Raw genomic sequence first — 21,553 nt, 5'->3', positions numbered from 1 at the left:
AAAAATAATTAAATTAGTTTAGTTAAAATCCTTTGCTTGAGCTGTAAGCTTTTGAATACAAAACGCTTAAGTATCTCCTTGCATAACTTTTCAGTTACAAGCTTTAGAAGTTCGATTTTTTACCAAGATCAACGGTTAGGATTTCGAATCCTAACATACATTATTTACCATTCATACATTCATGTCTTAAGTGTTATTAACAATCATGGATTATGAATAACATAGTGCGTTTTAGTCCAGCGTTGACTGCGGACTGAAGGCATAAGTGGATGACTGCACGTCGAGGCTGCTGTTGGAGGAGCAGGAGCTCACCGAAGGTGCCCTGGTGGACCTGGCCGATGAGGCGGAGGATGATCCGCTGGAGGAGGAGGAACTGACCCAAGCGTGGCCGCTCCGCCTCCGCCGCTGTCGAACCAGACCTAAGACCGATCCGGCCACCGGAGTGGAGGCGGAACTGGCTGACACTTGCCTCCGGATGCTGGTGCTCAGTGAGATCTGAATGGGTTCCGGAGCAGGTGCGGTGGCCGGACGTTGGGCAGTCGCCTCCGAGCCGGACTCTAGATCGCTGGAGGTCGGGGATGCAGCTTCCTCGACCGCCACCGGAGCAGCCGGAGCATTCAACACCCGTCCATCCAGCAGCTGCAGCGTGGGCACACTGCGCGCCAGGAGCGAGCGGTAGAGCGGCAGCCGGCAGACGGGGTTCCCTTGCAACTCCACCTCCTGCAGCTGCGGGCACATTCCCAGGAAGGAGAGCAGACCCAGTTCGCTGATCCGGTTGTTCCTTGCCCTCAGAACGCGGAGGTGGACCAGTTCGGCCAGAGGATCGACGCGTTGGATCATGTTTCCATCGGCGATGAGCACCCGGATGGCCGGCAATCCGCTGGTGCCGTCGAAGCTGTTCAGGCCGCAGTTGCTGATGTCCAGCCGGGTCAGCTGGAGGAGTCCGTAGCCCAGGTCCCTCAGCGAACTCAGCACGCTGCCACTCAGGTCGAGGCTTTGGAGGCGCGGCAGGAAGAGGGACTGCCGGGAGAGGCTGATTGTGTAGGATATCACGCGCAGGCGCACCGACTCCACCGCCTCCAGGTCCGTGCGCTGCGTGACTCGCCGCTGAAAGAGACAGGAAAGTTGGGAATGGTATTTCTTTAACCTAACTTCAATTGTGCTTAGAGCTTTTGGAATTCGATAATCCTTAATATTAGATTAAATTTATGCAAATACTCCAAATACACAAACAGTGTAATAACGATAATCCGCCCCGACCGCTGGCGTATCTCATTTGAAACATGTCTTTACTAAGATAATATAACAATCTTCCAGGCAGTATACATATTATTTCTTGCCTACCAGCAGCTCGTCCAAGGTCGGTTCCGGGGCCTGCTGGGGCAAAACCACGGGCAGCAGATGCACGAAGGCCGGCAGCGCATGGGTCTCCTCGGTAAGGGGCACATCCCGATCGAAGGAGTTACGGCGGGCCAGTTGTCGACGGTTGAGCTGCGCCCGCTGCTGCTGCTGGGCAGGATTCGGCTGGTTGAGACGCACCTCAGGCGGAGGCATCCGGACCTGTGCCAGGGCCGCCGGACCTGGTGGGGCCAAGAGGATGGGCAGCTCCGCCTGCAGGGAGTGATCCGGAGAGGACTCCAGATACTCGGCAGGAGCCTCCAGCAGTGGCATTGCAAGGCTTAGTACACTTAGCAGCTCCTTCTTTAGTGCCCGGCTCTGTATTTTGACTGTCTTCATTGACATAACAACCTGAGGTTTCCATGGGCAACGCTTGCTGATGGTATGGGTGATGTTACACATTGTTGGTGTTTGGTAAATGCTTAATAGGCGGGATGGTGTTTAATTTAAGATACAAAATTTTGAATATAACAGTTCGAACCGAAACCAAGAGAAGAAAAACAGATATTATAGTTTATTTAAAGCTGGAAAATGTGTCCTATATTTATGCCATGCTTAAACCCTATAAGTGGGCAACACCACTCCCACATTGTATTGCAAATGGTTTGTTTTCAGCCATGAAAACACAACTTAATCTTCAGCTTAAGCTTCAAACCCTCAAGGCCCAAAGTTCTGGCTTTAAAGTGCAAGTTTTTGGGTGAATAAACTTTCCTTCTGGCCATCTCGGCATAAATCTAGTAAAAGGTCTTAGTTTTGCACATAAAAGAGCATGTGTATCGATCTGTCTTTTTGCAGCATTCCGCTGCTCGATTTATTACTCCGTAGCCGTGTTTTTTGGCAATAAGCCCACTGACGTCAGTCTGACGTCATTGTCGTGACGTTCGCGCTTACAAGCACTCTCTCCCACGGACTTCGTTGCTCTCTTTCGGGCTGTCTGTCCGCTTTGGGAGAGCGGCTAGAGTCGTGTCCAGGGGCGGATCTAAGGAGGTTGAAGGGGTTTTTCAATAAGAGGCATGACTGCGGGGTAAAGAAAAATGGAAAAAGGTACCACATTTTAGAAGTTTTTTGTTGTATTTAATGCTTAGTGAAAATACAACAATGTATATGTATATCGCAGAGATATTTTCAGGACTCGCAGACATTTGTGCTTGCAAGGGCCTTAAGGTATTTATGTGTGCAAAACCAGCGCCAGAAGGCTCTCTGTCTGACGGTAGCCCTTCTCTCTCTTTTCCCCTCTTTTGCTTTACTATAATCAAATTTTCCTGACGCCTGTCAAGCTTTTGCCGGCTTTTGTGAGTTTTCCTCGGGGTGGGGTGGCTCCTTGGGGAGGCTCTGTTGTTGTTTTGGTTTTGGCTGGAGCTTTTTCCATTGACGTCATCTGGCGAAAGCTGCGCAATGAGCTGACATCCTACCACGCATTTATCGATTGCACGGAGAGAGAGTGGGAGAAAGTGGCAGAGAAAGCGGTGGCGAAAGGACGTACGAGTGGGCGAATTCGGTTTCTGCCAATGCAGGCAAAAATACAATTTAATTGCACCCCAAAAATTAAAAAAAAAAATTATAAAAAACATGTCTTATATTTTTCAGTCCCTTTTTAAAGCTCATGCAGTTACAAATATTTCCACAAAATCACATATTATAGCGATTTTCTCTCAGTGCGACGCAGCTGCTTTTCAAGTCTGGGTTCAGGTGTTGCCAATAAAATCCCATCTTCAGTTCGCACATTTTTATAGATGCCTAAAAATAGAATTGGTCAATAATACCAACAAACACAAGCACAACACCACGCTCACACACACACACCCGAATTGTGTGGGTGCACGAACACGCACTGTTGACGTCATTGTCCCTAAAGCTCTGGCGCTCTCCTTTCGCCCCGTTACTACGTTACGACCACATCGAATGTGGCTCTCCCCCAAAATAGCGTTCGGCTTCCAAATCCCCTCTTTTCGACGTCGACGTGGGCGTAGGCGTCGCTGCCGCACTTAACAGTGGGCTCAACTTAACAGTGGCTTGAGTCTGCGCTAGGTGCATTTTACTTTTTCTCTACGTGAGATGTCAAAGGCTTCCCAAACTACAAGATCTTTTACAACAATTCATGGGTAACCTATTAATATACATTTAGTATTGGTATATATACATATTTCAATATTCCATTAAAAAAAACTAAGGACTTTAAAACTGTATTTTTAGAGAAGAGGTTCCTAGCATCACAAAAAATGGGGTTCAGTCAAAGGAGTTTTATTAATATGTTTTGAATATTGAGCAATTCAAAACACTCTTTCCGAAAAAAAAAACAGGTAAGCAATATCAAATTGAAGTTTTTAAATTAAAAGTTGATTTCGAAACTCCGAAGTCTAACCTATACGATACATTTTTTAACTATTAGCTAGAATTTATTTAGCCAGTTGTTTTATCTAATTTTTTAAAATTTATAACCGAAAGGCAGTTCTGTTTCCCAGCCCTGGCAGTGGTTGGGAACTGGAACACTTTCCCCATTGTCCCCCCACTAGCTGTAACAGTTCCTGTACTGTTAACGCCGGCAGAGAAGTCGACGCCGAAGAGAAAGCGAAGCTCGAGAACTGGGAGAGCCAAGTCTATTTAAGCCCCCGCCAAGTGCAAGTCGTTGTTATTGCAGGACAGTTTTTCGAACGCGTTGCTCTGGTTTCGGTTCCGTTCGCATCGCAAAGTATCAGGAAATATCTGAGAAAGCCATGGATAAGGCCCAGTGAAGGCAGTCGCGCGACAACGTAGCCACCAGATCGACCCCCGACGATCCGAGGCCCATTTCCTGGAGCCTCGACCGCAGTGGAAAGGCCCAGTGAAGCCTTGAGGAAAGGAAATGCCACCAGCCCGCAGCTGAGCTGCATTCGCCGTTCTGTCGTAGTGGTCGTGTCCTCTCGCGCGCCTGTGTTTGTGTGTGAGTGTGTGTGTGTGTGTGGGTGAGCTGTGCACTGTGTAATTTGGGTCAAAAGCTGCAGCAGCACAAAGTTCCCGTCGCCGTCGCCGCCGCCGTGCCCGTGCCCGTTCCCGTTCCCAGGGGGTGTCCACCTGTTATGCAGCTGGCCTAGGATCTGGGATAGCGCGTCCGAAGAGTGCCACATGGAGGCGAAGGTGCACCGCCAGCACCAGCGGCATCGCCGCACGGAGGCGCGTCAGCGGCGCCTGGAACGCGAGGCGGCGGCCACGGGAGCACCGCCCACCACGCCCGAGCGGGCGGAGGCCTTGGACTGTGCCACCGCCCTCAACGAGGGCGTGGCATCGGCGGAGCCAGGCGGCAGCGGCGGCACCCCGAGCAGTGCGGGTCGCATCAGTGCCCAGAGCTCGGCGGACAGCATCGAGCTGGTGGGTTCGCCCAGCCAGACGTCGCAGCAAACCGTGGTGCTGGTCAACGGCCACGTGCCCCCGGGCCCGGAGGAGGAGCAGGAGGAGTCGCCCCTGGGCGCGGGCAATCTGCGGGAATCGCCGCCGCTGCCCAAGCAGAGCGACGGCAGTCGCAACTCCTCCGGCGATGCGATGAGCCTGCGGGAGACCCTGCAGCAGCTACCGGCCACCCATCACCATCGGTCGCGCCGAACCATCTCGCCTGCGGATCCGGATGCCTCCTTCCACCGGGGAATACTTGGCTACATGGATCGGGAGCTGAAGCAGAGCTCGCCCACGCCATCTGCGCCGGCGGGAACCGGAAACGGAAATGGCACGGGCGCCTCCCGCAAGCAGCAGTCGCTGTCCGATCCTCAGGCCAGTCCCGCCCAGCGATCCCTGCGCTCGCGGAGCAGCTTCGACAAGAGCCCGCGGCGGAAGCGCAGCAAGTCGGAGTCCCGGCGGAGGCGCGAGCGGAAGCTGATAGCCGCCGGCGAGATGGAGGTCCGCCAGGCCAACGAAACCCTGATGCGGTACCTCAAGCAGTGCTCCGACATGCAAGACGCCTCCCTCTCCGGCGAGCTGGAGATCGACCAGAGCCTGGAGGAGCGTCGCGTCCAGCGGAAGACCAAGTCGCAGAGGGACAAGCGGGGCCAGCTGATCGGTGAGTGGTTAAACTACTAGTCCCATTAGTTTTTGATTCCATTCTGAGTATCTTTTGCCGTTTTATGACGTACTTACATACTTTATGACGTACTTACATACTACTTCCCTAGTTGATGGAACTGAAAGATACCTTGTAAAAGCCACTTTGAGACACTGTTTTTACCCGTAACATTATTATTATTAAGTGGTTTTCATTAGTGGCATGAACTTTCTTACAGCTTAAACAAGACCATCGAATAAATTAGAACACGTTCACAATGTCCTCTTACGTACTCGAAGTGGTCGCCGCCACACCACTCTCCCAGTGTGGTTCGTCACTACGTGTAATGCCTTTCACTGATTGCATTCAGGGAAATATATGAATAACACTCAGTTCAAAAATGTGAAGCAATAGACATCCACAATAAAAATATATTTTATTATAACTTTTGCGTACGCAAAGATGTCTGGAAGATACCCAAATTTGGGCATATTTTTCTGTGTAGTCTTCGTGCCCCGCACTCCAGGTCCCAGTTCCCATTGAGGAAAACCAGCTGGGGAAAAGCTCCACCCTTCCACCTGGTCACCCACCTACTGTTCCCCCGATTCTGCGCACTCGTCCACTAAGGGCACTTGAAAAAAGCCATGAGACATTGGCCGCGTTTGAACGCTCTAGCTGTTTTCGATTCCCCAGCTCGTATTGATTATGCTGTCATTCCTAGGAACACTTGCTCAACATAAATTAAAACCCTACTTTATTATATATAATGTATTATCTCAGTCTTATTTTATATTTTTTCGATTTTTTATTATTTTTAGAGTACTATTTAATTGCTTTTTTAAGTAGTGGGACAAACCTTTCATCCTAGGCAAGATATGCTACAAGAAATGGCCTTAATCTTAAGAATGAGAGAGCGATTTCCTTCGGTGCAATCACATAATCCCATTCGCACGCTCCTTCTCCCTCAGGCAAACTGTACTCGGCGGGCGGGATATCCTCGATTCTGAAGGAGCTGGCCGACGACATAGCTCCCGCCGAGGGCGAGGAGATCTACAACCCATTCACGCCGGTCGTCTCGCCCACGGACGATGCGCCCGCGCACATCGACAAGATGTTCCTGCAGACGTCATCCGGATATCGACCCGTGGAGCACAGCTACTACAAGCGCTCCTTCCTGGGAGCCGGTGTCCGTGGGTCCGCCGGAATGTCGGCATCCGGCGGGGGAGGCGGCGGCCGCCTCGATGGCATCTCTGCCGCGGAGCTGGGAGGCGCCGGTCGCCTGTTCCGCTCCAGCGGCAGCCACGCCCACGGCGGTGCCGGCAGGGGCGGCACTTCCGGCGCCTCGGGCAGTGGGCGTGGCAGTTACGGAGACGCCCGCTGCCTGCTCGATGGCGACTCCGATCGGTGAGTTTGGGGGATAAGCTACAAAGGTTAAGTAGATATTTTGTTTGTTTGACGCTCTTTTCTGTGATAATTGATAATAAGATGATAGGTAAATATAGAAAATCTCAAAGATTGTATTCAAAATTCAGGCATTGTATAAATTTTATTGTCCTTTTCGAGTAAGTCGAGGCTAACTTGAAACAAATCGTTGATACAAAGCTAAACAAATTTTGATTATATAATGCCAGTTAGTCGAAATGACTTTCGAATTTCTCATGATATTCTCTATATGTTATATGACTTCTAGTTATCAGCAAAGCATTGTGGAATAAATAAAAGTTAACTTACTAACTTGCTTGTTCGATTATATTAACTCAAACTATATTAACTAACTGACAAAGTGTTATTAATTGTTTAAAAAATGTTCAAAGATTGCTTGAACTAAATATATTTTAGGCTATCGGTCATTATGTTACCATAAGCAGTAGCCTCGTTCTAACCACGAATTGCGTCCCTTCCAGCAACGGCATCACCAGCAACATTCAACTAGCCTGTGTAGTTCAACGAATCTGGCTGCTCATCTCGAACATATGCCACGGCCTGCTAGCCGGTCTAGCCCTGGCCCACCTACTCTTCGTGCTGAGCAGCCCCCCCATGGACTGGGCCAAGGTCATCAATGGCATGAGTCTCGCGGGCGAGACGATGTCATCCACCGCCCAACCCCCCTCCGCGTCGACGCCATCGGCGATGGACCTCAATCCCGGCGAGCAGGCAACGGAGGCGAGTGGACCCCCACCCTCACCACCGTCCGGAACGGGAGGCAGTGACGCCCTGGCCCTGATAAGCGATTACGCGGGCTTCGCGGAGATCTACCTGAACACCTTCTACTGCTTGGCCATAATCTGTCTGGTTTCCGTTTTCGATCGGTGAGTCAGCTAGTAATTATGGTGCTATGTAGAGCTGTTCAGTTGGAGAACTATTACGGGAGTTCAGGGGATTACTCAATTAAGCCCCTTAACACGGTCGTCGATTCCGATTGCGTTACGCTCAACCTTCGTCAGCACTCGGCTAAAAATAGGAACCCTTACCCGGCGAAGGAGTTCGCCTCGAGAACTCATTGACCTCAGGTGGCGGAGGGTTCGCAGCGAGTTTCATTGAGCTGGAAGGCAGCCGGATGTGGGTAGCCTCGAGAGCCTCCCGGTTTCGTTTGCCCTTTGGTCTAGACGGGCGGCGGGAGGATTCGCTGAGGAGGCGCTGGAAAGTGTGCTACGAAAGGCGTGTGCGCTGCTTGGGCCCAACGAAATGGCGACCTCAATCTGAGAACTTGTTCGGCTTCGCGGTCGCATAGAAATAATTTGTATGGCTCGCATTGCGTGGCCGCTTTCATCAGCCACAAAATATTTTAATGCCCTTAAACTTTGCTCTTTTTGCATGCCAAAGTCGCTGCCCACACACAAGCGAGCCACGCTGCCTGCACTCTTGACCTTTAAAGGCTGCGCCAGTCGATGGCACAAGTGTGTGGGTGGTTTTGGGTGGTTCGGGTGGTTGGGGTGGCCATGGTGGTTGGATGGTCGGAACAGAGCTGAGCAGGACTATCTGCCGTCGCCTGGCCACTCGGATTGTGCCATTTTCGGCTGGCAGAAGTGTGAAACTGTGTATGACATTTCGCCCCGTCGCCCCAGCGCCGGTTGATTTATGTGCGGCTGTCGCTTTGCTAAATGTTAAGTACCTCCCGGCAGTGGAGTCTGCGACCTGACCTTTGCCGCTCGCCAATTGGAGTACTGCGGAGGATTTGCTTTCAATTAGTATGCAAGCGATAAAATGTCAGGACATTTCGGAACTCAAATAAAGGTTACTTTCACTCAGCAAATTGAACATCTTGAGATGTTTGGGCAGACGCCTTAGGGCAACGTATTTATCTAAGGGCTCTTATTTGCTTTAAGACATCATTTGCTTAGTAGAAATTGTTACTAAAAATAGTTCAAACACCCAATCAAAAATACCCTTTTTGCCATTTCCCCACCTGCACTTCCTTATCAGTGATCGAAATGCGCCCTGAGGCAACCTCCAATTAGACGTACCCTCGGCCGGTTACAAAATAATGGTGAAATAGCTATAAAATTACTATAAAATCAGATATATTATTGAATTTAATAAACTACAATCATAATCTTGTCTTTTGGCCTTCAGTATGGACATCTGCCGCTGGAGCTTCTCGAATGCCAGCGAACTGATCTCGTTCCGCTGGCTCATCATCACCATGATCTACGTGGCGACAATAATCCTAACCATTTGCTCCGACTCCATCGACGAGAAGCTGTACCTGTTCAACAACAATGCCAACATTACGCTTACGCAACAGGAGATGGTAAGAGCCCACCCACTGACCACATAGATCGGGTTGCTATACCATCCGTTTATCCCGTTTCGAACAGCTGAGCAACAGTGTGCAGAGCGTCTGGAGCAGCTTGTCGGTCACGAGGAGCATTGCCGCCATATCGGGATGGATTATGATCGGACTGACGCCACAGGAGGACATGCTGTACGAGCACCTGGTGGACCTTAGCAAATATCAGTTGACAAATAATTGAATTTAAGGCGGAAGCGACCTTTCGACTAGATGTAAATAGTTTTGTAGAGGAACTCTTAGCAGCTGTTGTTCAGTTATTGGCTTTTTATATGTATGGCATAATCGAAACGCAATAGGACTCTAATGTATACCCAAATCTTAAGCTTTAAAGTCGTCTCTTAAGGATTCACATTGATGCTCTTCACAGGCCGCTAGAACAAACCAAACCCAAGAGGAAAACAGTTAAGTGACAACCAAAGAACCCAGTGGTTGACCTTCGAGTTAGTTCACTAAGCAAATATAGTAAACGCAGGATATAGATACAATATAAAGCAGAAAATGTATGACATACCTTTATTTACCAGATATATGTACCCATGTACTTACTGCATGTACCACAATATGTTACCTATATAGATATACACATAGCTGTACGCGAGCTGATATACATTATATACGCGAATATAGTAATATTTACAATACTTGAAATAACTTTTCTTACACATATCGTCTAAAGAAACGGAATCCTTTGTTGTTCATCGTTGCGGCAGTTTTACTGAAAAAGGCTTCCCCGAATTAGATCCTCTGTCGATGAAGGTTAACGACCGACTAATAATAATTTAAGCAGGTGTCACTTGTAAAAGTGTTGCTATGCGGCAAGCAATGGTGTGTAAATAGATACATATAGAAATTATTTAAACCGCGAACGTTGAAATATATACCTAGACAAAAATCCAGTACCCAAATACTGCTGGCTTTAAAAAGAGTTTCGTTAAAGTTTCTTTTCCGTGGAACCTGCTTGTTTTGTGACTAACAAAGTATGTGTTAAAGTTTATTTCTTTTAGAGGCATTATAAGAACAATTCCAAACTTTACATGAGCTGTATATAAACCGAGTGCAATAAAATAACGAATATTAAAGTTTAAATATACACCTAACAATATACGGAGACAAATGAATCAAAGACATATGTAAGAACAATGAGCTAACGAATCGATCAGAGCGAATGACAAGGAAATCTCGTTGTAAACTTGTATATAACAGATATAAACGAAAATAAACAAAAATTATGTATAAAGGCAAAGAAAAATATTTCTTTATTTATTAAACGGTTGGTATACTCTTTTACGACAAACTTTTTTTACCTTATGATAAGAAAAAACATCAAACTTTTATTTTTTAAAACTGCTAAGGCTATATTTTTTGGAAATGCAGTAACAACATTAATAAACGGTTTAACGGTTCAAATAAAATACCTAGTGAGTATTTTATGCCTTTTTTAGTACATCTTTATTATATCAATATAGCGCTAGGCACATTTGAAGTGCGAGGCTTTGCAACCCTATATTGTTTCCACTCTTTTTGGCGTCATCTTTGAAGAAGAATTTCGCGGTTTGTGTTTATTAAAAAAAATCCGTCTTCGCGACATCTTAAATAAGGGTAGAGGCATACAGAAGAGAACATACAATTGAAGGTCACTAGCAGACAAATAAGCGCTGCATCATGAAAACGCCAAACGTAAGCAATCTCTGGGAGGAGCCCCAAGGTTCTTCGCTGGAATTATCTACTCACAGTATAAATGTAAGGCACCATACATGCATCCATAGAATTTTTCCTATAGCGAATATTACTTTGTTCAGTTCAACAGCGAGTCTGAAGGAGAAGTTAAAAATGAAAGAAATGACTGTTTTAAGATCAATAAACGCAATCTTCGCAAGATCAAAGATCTAGAGGCCAGACTGGCAGCTGCCGAGAAAGAAAAGACAAGACTTTATGAAGTTCTCATTGGAGAAAAGGACAATTTGATAAAATCCTTACACTTTTCAATTGGGTTGATCACCGAAACGAAGAACTCAACCATTAAGCAATTGCAAAGCCAAATTGACGATTTGCATAATGCCCTTGACTTAAAACACTCATTAAAAGAAAACAGTACTGGAGAAACTCCAGCCAACTTTGTTGCAAACGATATTTCTGAGGAACGTCAATTGTCGACCATGATGAAGCAAAGGGAACTGCTCAATCAACATATCGTCCAATTGGAACTAAAGGTTCAAGAAAAGGATGCTTTAATCGCTAATTTTGAATCGAAAGTAGAGGAAATGGAAATCTACTTGGAGAGGTTCAAAGAAAAGTCAAAAAGAGAAGAAGACGGTCTTAAGACCAAAATTTCCGAACTAGAAAAGACAGTTTCCATCGCCTCAACCAAACTCAGAGAAAAAGAAGATAACCAATTGAAACAAGCTTCCTTGAATCTAAATTTAACACGAGACAGCAGAGTAAAAATTGTTAAAGGAATGACATTTGGTATCTTCATGGCACTATTCGAAGATATTCCATCTGCTGGCCCGGATTGGATGGTCATTCAGAGAAGTTCCAATGGTCAGCTGAATTTCTGTCACAAATCGCAATCGGCAAGTCAAAATGGCTTTGGACATACATTATGTGGAGCGTTCTGGCTTGGTTTTGAATTAATTCATCAAATGACAAGCACACAAGCCCACGAATTGTATGTGGAACTTGTTAACATGTCATATGAATCAAAGTGGGCAAGATACGATCACTTTGTTGTTGGAAGCAAAGATGAGGGATATGTGTTAAAGTCCTTGGGTGCCTATTCGGGAAGTGCTGGCGATCTTCTTCGAGTTTATGAGAAAAATGAAGTAATAGCAATACCATCACACTCTAAAGTAGGCTCATACTCTTACTGGTGGCGTTCAGGCGAGGTCGGAGCGTAAGTAAGAAAATAAGTAGATCAAACAATAGACTTAAAAACTTTATTCTTGAGGAGCAGCAACATGAATGGTGATGTCGGCGGTCCACATAATAACGACATTTCGTGCATGATAAACGGTAGAAAAGGTTTTATAAGAGTCTGCAAAATTTGGTTAAGGCCGAAAAATCACCGATAAGACAAAGTTATTTCAAATTACAGTCAATATACCGTTTCGAAGGTAACCAGGTGAGTAAGAGCAATTACATGAAATCACTTAATATTTACCTTAACGTTTAGCAGCTTGTGGTGCTCCTTTACTAACACTTACTAAAAATCAAGAATTTCTCTGAGGCAAACAAGTTTTTTTTTTGTGTAATCACATTTGTTTGAATTCGATTCGTTTACTTTGGTTGTGAAAGAGGATAAAAAACCAAATGTTCCCAGTAGATGGCGCTAAAAAGTTCATGTAAAAAAACGCCATGTAAAATATTTTACAACTTATGATTTCGTTCTGTCAGAATTATTATAGTCGTGAAAATAAACAATTAAGTTATAGAACCTTATGTACTTTTAAATTTGTTTATGTAGTTCTAAAATGTTGCAAGTTCAACCCTGATTACAAACTAAAGTAAAAAATATTTGTACATGGTAATAAGACTCAAATTATTGTCATTCTGGTCGGTTAAAAATACTTCACAAACGAAACCATCAAAAGTCCAATAAAAGCAAGAATTGAGCATGAGTATGTGTTGGATCTTTATCCTCCTGCTGATAGAAACCCGGCAACCAATAAAACTTTTAATGGGTCGCTAAATGGCTTCAAAGCGAAAACAAAGCTGTTAAAATGAGCTCAGGCCACCTCGACCAAGTCGATTCCAAATTTAATGATCCACTTCGTTCTTGTTTCTGTTCCTAAGAATGTTTGCGGGCGATCTTTGTCATGTAAAATTAAAATGCAAAATTTCATAATTACCCAAAGCTTTCTTAACAAATTTGATTGAAGTCTGAAAAAACGGTTTTCTGGGCCATGCCACAATTTACATAAATAATTTTCAAACATTTTTTCGGACCACGGTGAAGATGTGACTATATAAAGTCCATCAAGCAAGCGTGTAATTTTGGAAAATGCATACATTTTTAAGCTTATTAATCTTGTTGTTAAGTGCCTCGGGCTATGTTGTGTATTTAAAATGTAAATCATGTTTCGCCCCACGAAATTGAGGCTTCATAATTACATGTTCCCAGGCTTTAGCACAAGTCATTGTCATCGTTATCACAATCGCCAACGTTATCGGAGTAAACGCATTATCATCATTAAACACTTGCTGCAATTATGGCGCTAATTGAATTTCTAAATGAATATAATGACTCGACAGCAACAAAAACAAGCCCAAGCGCAGCACAATAGGCCAGGATGTACTGCTTTGTGGCCCAGCATCTCCTGTAACACGGCCGTGGAAATTTTAAGTATATTTGACATTAAAGAACGAATCCTTGATGCCCTCTTGCGACTGGCCAGGCCTCGATACTTTATAATTTTACGAAGTTAAACATTAAGTATTAAGACGATAAGTAGGCTTAAGAAAGAAATATTAAATGCTATTGCTTAAATAAAATGTATCATTTAGGCTAAAGCTCTTAAATTTAGAAATGCTGACTTTTACATTCATTATTTACTTGATGAAATCAATTAGTTAACAGGTTGAGAACACAATAAAAATTAAATCTTTTTTATTTTGTCTTACGCCATCTCAAAAAGTTGCATCCAAGTTTGTAATGTTTTTTACCTTGCCAGTGGTGACAAACTCAGCCGGAAACCCAACAAGTCCAAGTACCAGGAATCAAGAGTCCTGGCAGCCAGCCTGAGTGAAAAGGACGAGCCTCCTGTAATTAGGTTAAACACACACGTGGCTCCAAGTGCCTTTCTGCGGGTGTGCCAGTGTGCGGCCAGGCTGGAGATAAAACGCTGCAAAAATGAGGTGAGAAAATGAAACACAACAACTAACGGCTGGCGCAACGAATAAAAATGGCGCGTAATTTGCACGTTTAACCGCATGACAGCGAAAAAAATTACACAACCCATGCACAATAGACAGGGTTACAAACACGTACGCATCCTGGCAGTGGCGTTTCAGAGGGGGTTGTCCTGAAATGACACCTACCTGCAATAGTTCGTTAACTATTTTACGAAAGATTATCAACTTACATCAAAACCTAAACCTTACTTCAATTTTATATTTGCAGGACTAGAATACTTGTTGAGACTTGTCAAACCCCCTGGAAAGAGTCTGCCGACGGCACTGTTCACTCGTGTGAGCTTGTGTCTAAATTACAATTACATCGCAGCAAAAGCCAGAGCACTCAAGTCGTCCAACTGGCCTTGGATGGATGCTGTTGCTGCTGCTGTTGCCTTCGCCCCGCTCCTGTCGTTGCGGCTCCTGGGCTGGACATTCGAGCATATGGTCGAGTAATTATCCTGTTGCTCTTACCAGCATCTCGGCTTAGCCATCCGCCACCGCAGTGCCCTACTTGAGCTCCGCTGCTCATCGAAATGCCCATCAAGTTGGCTGGTCCGAGATGAGTTGATTAATTGAAATATTCCAAGCCTACGAATGCGGCGGGAAAACTACGTAAAGGGATAGCTCGTTGGGAGCATATGTTGTCCCGTCACCGGGGGATTTCAATAAGGGTAATGTCATTGCTAGCATCATGGTTAATGATTTGTAGGGAAGTGTTTTACAGGAGTTTTGCCTAGCTTAGGGGTACTTTGATCTCTGCAATACTATAACATTTTTGTGTTTTAATTTTATTTTATAAAGATTTAGAATAAATTCCATTCTATCATGTTTTCCCTTCAAACATGTGTTTGAAACATGTGTCAGCTCAAGACCTTTCTGTTTGGCACAACTCCATTAAACTTTTTAAAATTTTTACCATCCGTGGTTTTTCGAGTCTCTTAAATTGAGTCTTGCGTAAAAGAATTCTACGTTCAGAAGTCTTTCAAATTATTTGCCTATTACATTTAAATGGCTCATAGGAAGGGTATTGTCCTGTCTTTGGGACTTTGCTGTAGCAGGACGAAAACTTGTTGCCTTAACTTTTAATTAAGCCAAGAGTTTGTGTAATGTATCTGGCCGTGCGTCCTTCTGTGCTTCCAGAGAGTGTGTGCGAAATTAACAAATAAGCGTATAAATTATGCCACAACACGCTGACAGAGCACACACACACACGTTCCTAGGGGTGTGGGGTGCGGATGTCCTTTGGCCAGGATCAGGGAAATATGAGCAGCAACTGTGGACGGGCGACATCTGCAGCTCCTCCGCCATTTGGCGTCATTGTCATCGATGTTGCTGCTCCACTGGGCAAAAGTGGGGCGAGGCCCAGAGCCAGTTGCCAGTTGCCAGTTTCCAGTTTGTCAGTAGACCACATTCCAGCCAGCTTCGAATTACATTGGCTTTAAAGCGCAATACGTCGGCATGTGTGTGCGCTCTCCATTGTCATTGTTGCTGCTGGTCAAACAAGACACTTGCCAGGACCCGGGAGCCATTTGTGCTCAAGGCGGCGACTCCGAGATGACCATTAATGGGTAGTGATTACGTTCTAATTTTTAAAATGGATTATGGTAAAATCACTTAGAAATTAAATTTCGGCTTTTATATCAGTTCTTTAAAACTAAAACTCTACTTTTCTTCTTCCGCAGAAACTCTCTTCCTTCCTGTAACCTGTTTCTCAGAGGGTATCAGTGTTCCTTGCGCCCACATTACGCGTGTGTGATATGGACTACCAACATGAGAGACGCATTGGGCAAAGTGCTACACATCCTGGTATACCTGATGGTCCCAGTTCCATGTGGCAGTTACTGAGTTCCCAAATCGTTAAAATTGAGGCATCTATGTTGGCCAAAGCTCGTCTGGCAGCGATAAGCCGCATTCGGTGGACCAGGAGTAGAAATGGCCAACAGCCTGCTTTATTGTTTGAATTCTTGGCCACACATAATGCCGCGGAAAGGGCCATTATCAGTTTGTGCGTAAAGATTTTACGATCTTGGCTCAAAATTATTGAGGCATGTCCAAAAGTAGACATTGCTTTGCCACTTACTTTCCCCTCAGCGGCAATTTTTCGCCTCACGCCATTTTAGTCGTAAGGAAAAGCAGGAAAATTGCAATAAACTGACCTAAAGGGCAGTAATTATTTTGTGAACAGGGAGCAAGCCTTTTGTGGTCTTCAAGGTAATGAAAAGCACTTGGTGGTCTTCAAATCGTTAAAGCATTAAGGAAAGAAAAAGCGTTTTCTTTTTAAAAGTAACGTTAAAATTTGACTAATGATTTAATACTGAAACACCTATATTTTAGTATTATAGATTTTTAAGGCAAATTTTTAAAAACTGAGAAGTTTGCGATGGTTTGGAAACCTTTCAACTGGCTACTGCGTGCCAATTATTCCTGTTTCTCCTACTCGAAGTGGGTAAACCTGCATTGACTTTGATGCCTCAACGTGTTCTTTTTCATAATTTACGAGCCGAAATGTTTCATTTCATGTTTTATGGCAAATAAATTATGACCCCGCCCAGTGTTTTCCATTGACAACGTCAACGAGGGAAGGCCAGCTAAGCCGGCGATAAGAACTGTTGGCCCCCAAAAAGAAAAAGGAATGAAAAAACGCAGACACGAGAGATGCCAAAATAATGGAAGAACTGCAAACGGATAGAGGGAAATTTATGTGCGTTTATTGATTGCCGAACGGGAGAAAAACAGCAAAGGATGAAAACTTGTCCAGAAACCGAGGCGAATTTATGTAAATTTCCCTTCGGTCCTCAAAGCGACTTTTATGAAGACGAAGTGCAGCTGGGTCTGACCAAAAATATAAGAATGAGAAGCCCATAAAGCGGAGGGACTTAACTCTGGTTTCTTCGGTCTCCTCGCACGGCGCACTGCACGAAATCTCAAAACTTTTGGGATCGACACTAGTACCATATAAAGAAGTATTAAATTAAAGGTATGTTTTGAGACAGCTAGTGTAAGCAGATTATTTTAAAAATGTTCTAAGTCCACGAACGCTGAAACACAATATGTGTTTTTAAAAATGTATACTGAAGAACTATGCCTTAAGTTTAAGGGTTAGATTTAGTGATAAGTGATTTCGGAAATGACAGTTTGTTTAATCTATTTTATTTGGCAACAAAAGAAGAGATACGTGTATTAAACTCCTGGATTATCTTAGGCTAAACAAGATGTCTATTCGCCAAGTGCCCAGTGGGGCAGTCAATGAGCCTTAACAGGGAAAGTCGCCGGGAGTGGCTCCTTAAAGTGACCAGGCCTGGAAGGGAACTGGAGTGGCTTTCGTCCCGGTTGAGGGAGAATAGGTTTAGGCAGTTATTTTAACGCCGCATGTGGGCCAGGCAGCCAAATCCGAGTGTGTGCATGTGGGTCATTTATATGCAAAGCATAACCATGGCTCCACAATATGTGGGCTCTAATAAGGCGGAGAGATGGGGACCTCGGCGCAAGCACGTATCCCATTCCATCCCGAGTGCACAACTCAGGTAGTCTGGACCATAATTTGGTCTCGTGTCGAACTCCTCCAGCAGCAGCTGCTGCCATAAATACAATTTCAATAGAAAAAGTTGCCAATATAAGTGCCAAGTATTGTTCGTGCTGTGCGACAACCTCTCGAACTTAAAGCAATTGTAGTAGTTTTCCCGCCCCACATACTTCTGGTGAAATTTCTTTGCTCCCTCATATGGTTGTTAACTTGCTGAATACGTCTTAAAATTATTTTCTTTCTACTGGCAGTTGAGTTCGAGCTTTCTGGCGATCTGGCGATAAAGGGTAACGAGACTTGACTTAATTCGGAGGCCAACGATCCACGACAAACATTAAAAATGAAATACACATTAAAGATTTACAGACGTATTTCAATATAAATCAAAGCCATAACATTGAGGCTCAATGAAATTGAACGAAAATCTTTTGCCAAATAATAGAGCAATAAGTTTCTTGAACCAATATGAAAATAGTAGCAGTGTTGGAGTAAGGTTCACTTCTTTGTGTGTCCGTACCACTGAATCATTAAACTGAATTAATTGTCTTTAATAAAACGCAATTTTGATTTCCCTTTTCAACCCTTACGCTTGGTCATTTATTAAAGTCATTTAACTTTATTAAAAAAGTACCATATGAATGACAAGAAAAGCTTGTAAGAACTTAGGAGAGGCAGATTGTGTGAAACTGTGCTTGATTTCCAATTTATACACATCAAACACTGTTCATTAAAAAAGGCACAAATGAATGCTCAAAATAAATTCAACAGATGAGAAAGATGCGAAAATATACATAAAACACATGTAGATAAATATAGAATCACAACAAAAGTCCGCGTCAACTGAGCAGCTGAGAGACAAAAATATATAAAGTCTTAGGGAAACGATGAACCAAAATAAAATTTGTTGTCTTTTTGGTGGAGCAGGGGATGGGTTCTGCTTTAGTTCAATAAGATTTCCTTTTTTTTGACGAATTTTAAGTTTATTCAAGCACATAAACTGAGATGATTAAACAATTGGAGAAAATTATGCAACATGTATAGAATATTTTTGTTAGTATTTTTCAGCCCAAAGGTGACGGAAATAAAAGTAAAGAACCGATAAAAACAAAGTGATCATAAACTGTATGAAATATAATTCTAGATTAAAAATAAGTAACAAATCTGGTTTTACGAATAATTATTGTTCAGATTAATTGTTCAAATTAAACTAAACAAACAAGAAACCGAAAGGCGTTGTGTAGGATGCTATCACGACGTCGTTTTGGTAAAAATTCCATGACATTTATTGTTTAAAGGTTTGGTAACTCGTATTGAAAGTTTTGGATTGGATTGGAAAATTTAAAGAACTTAAGAGGAATTTCAAATACACCTAACATATTTAATCTTGAAATCAAAAAATTCCCCAACTGTGTTCTTTTGGTTCTTTGTAGTTTTTAAAAGTTGCCAAAGATGGGAGTTGCTTTTAAACCATCGAAATTCGTCCGTTTTTATTTAGAAAAAAATTAAATTTTGATTGATCTATAATTCAGTATGAGGTTAAGAGTTAATAGCCCTTCCAAATGAAGCTGCGGTTTTGGCGTGCGTCACTCTCTCTTGAAAACCCTGTCTGGCATATGCGGCGTACACTCAACACGGATTTACTTACATCCTCGCATATATGTTGGTGTACTGTGTGCCTTCGGGTGAAGATGCCTGCCGTGTAAATAAAAATTCATGAAAGCAGCGCTTGAATACGTACACATATTTCGCGTAAGAGGATGGGACCGGGCCGAAAATAAGGATGAGACGTCTCAGGTAGCAAGTTGCCATTGTTTATGGTAATCGGCTAAAGGGTCGGGTAAGTGGAGCGGCGTCGGCAGGTTGGATTCGGAGAAAGCGGCCACTATTCACTTCACTTTCGCCAGAGCATAAATGTGTCAGGCGAGGTGCTTAAAAATATGAAGCGTAATTCCGGGGGCGGTGGGAAGGGACGACAATCAGTGGCTCCGAAGGAGTCTCGCACCAAGGGGAACTGCTTGTCGCCTTGGCTTTAATAAATAAATCGCAGCTGCATCAGTTGGCACACCCCCTGTAGCCCTCCCAGAATGCCCTTGACTGCTTGTGATTTCCTGTGGAACTTCCCGGCGACAGATAACAAAACAAATAAGGACACGTGAGACGGGACTTCGACCTGGGGATACCCACTAAGGGGAAGTCTTTCCTGAGAGATTAAAATTCAGCTCCCTCTAGAAGTGAGTCATGCATTGTAAGCGTTTTCTTATTATGCGAAAAAACCCAAGGAAAGCGCTTTCACAATCGAATCAATTAAATGTTTATTTTATTTCTTCTGTGTGAAATATCTTACTAGATTAAAAATAACTTTCAAATCTTGTTTTATAAATTATTATTGTTCAGAACTAAGACCCTTATAAATATTGTAAATACTTTTTCAGCAGGAAGGGCACGGTATTCAATTGCGAAAAGTGACGGAATGAGGTGACGAACATATCTTGTATGAGGAAGTTAAGTAAGGTAAAGTATGGGGCTGATGGCGATGATTGGATGAGATAAATTTATGGTCCATCAGTGGTGTAGCAAGGAAAAATATTAAACCTTGATTAGCTAATTGGTTGGGCATATGACGTTCCACTTTAAATTAATCAAGAACAAGAGCCATTTTTGTCATTGTAAATTGATTAATTTTCAACATTTTATTTGCACAAGAAAACTAAAGTCATTTTATTGAACACTGTTAAAATATATTTTATTGAAGGTAATATAATTTGTAATTTATTGGTTTAAATGGTTTTAATACTGCATTCAAAAAATTTAACGCAAGTTAATTTTATAGATTTTGCTGTGAGAAAATTTAAATTTTATGCGAGGCCACTTAACGGGCTTAAAGGGCTGTGGAACAAGTTTCGACTTTTAAAACTTCAACACGACATCACAGGTTTTTTGCGACGGATTTATGAAGTTCACTTTACCGAATTCCTCGGTTTTACGGCTCATTTAGGGGCAGAGCGGCTTTCCACTCAGCTCGCTGGCTGGCAGATAACGGACGGGCGGCATTCAGGACTCGAAACCATAAAAACTCACTCGAATTGAGTGAGCACAAGGCGGCGTATACGTAATGTGCCGCCGACGACGATGCACATCACGTATACGTAGCGAGCGGAACGAGTCGGGTTCCTCGGCCTTTCACGAGCTCTTATCAGCAGCAAACCTGTTGGTCGGCCACTCAGCCGCCCGAAGTTGGACCGTTCAGTTGCCTGTGATTCCTCGTAGACGGCGGACGCGAAAATCGGCTGAAAACCGGAGGAGATTTTCCAGCTGGGGAGGAAACTGTCTTCGACGGCAGGCTGTGGCATTGCCATTGTGCGCTTAAGAACTGATAGCGAAAGTGAGAGTGGGACAGTGGAGAGGAGACCAAACAAGTGCCGGAACGTGCTCGAGTGCCTCCATCCTTGCGGTTTTTGGTTTTTGTGCCTCGAGCCCCTGCTCTCCACGTACGTTCCCGTATATATCGTATCCGCCGTGTTGACACGTCGGCGGTCGCCAGCTCTCGGTTTTTATTTATACCCTCTGTTTTGCGTACTTTTTCCCGTGGTTAGCCGGCCAAAAACTTTCGTGTGTCAGGGCCCAACCATAATACTTAACGGCCAGTGTGAGAGTTCAAGTTTAACTGACTGCAAACCAACTTGAAATTAAATCAATTTGCCAAGGCATCTGGCGGCGGGCGAGGTGAGTCCGGGCGGAACACAAAAATGTATTTGTTAATAAGTTTGACATGTTTGTTGTTGGGGCAGGCCGGAGCATATCCCCGAGTATATTCATTACGAGCCGAACAAATTGAATTCCAGTCAACTTTTCTGGCGGCCTTTTCTTCGGCTCTCACAAAGAAAAGTTTTATTCCGCTGCCAAGAGGACGGGGAGAGGCCCGACTCACGAGTCCCGA

At 44.2% G+C, this 21,553-nt stretch overlaps 4 protein-coding genes across 5 annotated transcripts in view; 3 read left to right on the top strand and 1 right to left on the bottom strand.

The window, feature by feature from the left end:
- Positions 1-149: 149 nt before the first annotated feature.
- LOC108028517 (leucine-rich repeat-containing protein 56) lies at positions 150-1,671 on the bottom strand. The gene is made up of 2 exons (XM_017100400.3): positions 1,345-1,671; positions 150-1,107 (listed from the first exon to the last, which is right to left on the bottom strand). The coding sequence occupies exons 1-2, from the start codon at positions 1,669-1,671 to the stop codon at positions 232-234; spliced, it is 1,203 nt and encodes a 400-aa protein (XP_016955889.1). The 3' UTR covers positions 150-231.
- Positions 1,672-4,046: 2,375 nt separating this feature from the next.
- Positions 4,047-10,449, top strand: LOC108028515 (uncharacterized). Its single transcript, XM_017100397.3, has 5 exons — positions 4,047-5,425; positions 6,376-6,811; positions 7,312-7,716; positions 8,981-9,158; positions 9,226-10,449. Exons 1-5 carry the CDS (start codon positions 4,501-4,503, stop codon positions 9,379-9,381), a joined length of 2,100 nt encoding a protein of 699 aa, XP_016955886.1. The 5' UTR covers positions 4,047-4,500; the 3' UTR covers positions 9,382-10,449.
- A 98-nt stretch (positions 10,450-10,547) lies between these two features.
- Positions 10,548-11,750, top strand: LOC108027993 (uncharacterized). Its single transcript, XM_050886732.1, has 3 exons — positions 10,548-10,940; positions 11,000-11,638; positions 11,691-11,750. Exons 1-3 carry the CDS (start codon positions 10,863-10,865, stop codon positions 11,748-11,750), a joined length of 777 nt encoding a protein of 258 aa, XP_050742689.1. The 5' UTR covers positions 10,548-10,862.
- Positions 11,751-20,892: 9,142 nt separating this feature from the next.
- Positions 20,893-21,553, top strand: part of LOC108028716 (prolactin-releasing peptide receptor) — a 32,512-nt gene continuing 31,851 nt past the window's right edge. For both annotated transcript variants that reach the window (XM_017100672.3, XM_044095111.2), the window contains exon 1: positions 20,893-21,339. The gene's annotated coding sequence lies outside the window, so the exon portion shown is untranslated. The remainder of the gene's footprint in view (positions 21,340-21,553) is intronic.

Source organism: Drosophila biarmipes, chromosome 3L, assembly GCF_025231255.1.
Source record: "Drosophila biarmipes strain raj3 chromosome 3L, RU_DBia_V1.1, whole genome shotgun sequence".
NCBI classification, from domain to species: Eukaryota; Metazoa; Arthropoda; class Insecta; order Diptera; family Drosophilidae; genus Drosophila; species Drosophila biarmipes.
Note: the sequence above shows the minus strand (reverse complement) of the source record. Positions and strands in the feature narration are given on the sequence as shown.

What these genes read in the sequence shown, in the direction of transcription:
- LOC108028515 (XM_017100397.3), top strand. Translation starts at nt 4,501, where the DNA reads ATGGAGGCGAAGGTGCACCGCCAGCACCAGCGGCATCGCCGCACGGAG. An exon ending in CAAGCGGGGCCAGCTGATCG is followed by an intron (nt 5,426 to 6,375) that starts GTGAGTGGTTAA and finishes CTTCTCCCTCAG; the next exon opens with GCAAACTGTACTCGGCGGGC. An exon ending in CTCGATGGCGACTCCGATCG is followed by an intron (nt 6,812 to 7,311) that starts GTGAGTTTGGGG and finishes CGTCCCTTCCAG; the next exon opens with CAACGGCATCACCAGCAACA.
- LOC108027993 (XM_050886732.1), top strand. Translation starts at nt 10,863, where the DNA reads ATGAAAACGCCAAACGTAAGCAATCTCTGGGAGGAGCCCCAAGGTTCT. An exon ending in TATCTACTCACAGTATAAAT is followed by an intron (nt 10,941 to 10,999) that starts GTAAGGCACCAT and finishes TACTTTGTTCAG; the next exon opens with TTCAACAGCGAGTCTGAAGG. An exon ending in ATTTAACACGAGACAGCAGA is followed by an intron (nt 11,639 to 11,690) that starts GTAAAAATTGTT and finishes CACTATTCGAAG; the next exon opens with ATATTCCATCTGCTGGCCCG.
- LOC108028517 (XM_017100400.3), bottom strand. Translation starts at nt 1,671, where the DNA reads ATGCCACTGCTGGAGGCTCCTGCCGAGTATCTGGAGTCCTCTCCGGAT. An exon ending in CGACCTTGGACGAGCTGCTG is followed by an intron (nt 1,108 to 1,344) that starts GTAGGCAAGAAA and finishes TGTCTCTTTCAG; the next exon opens with CGGCGAGTCACGCAGCGCAC.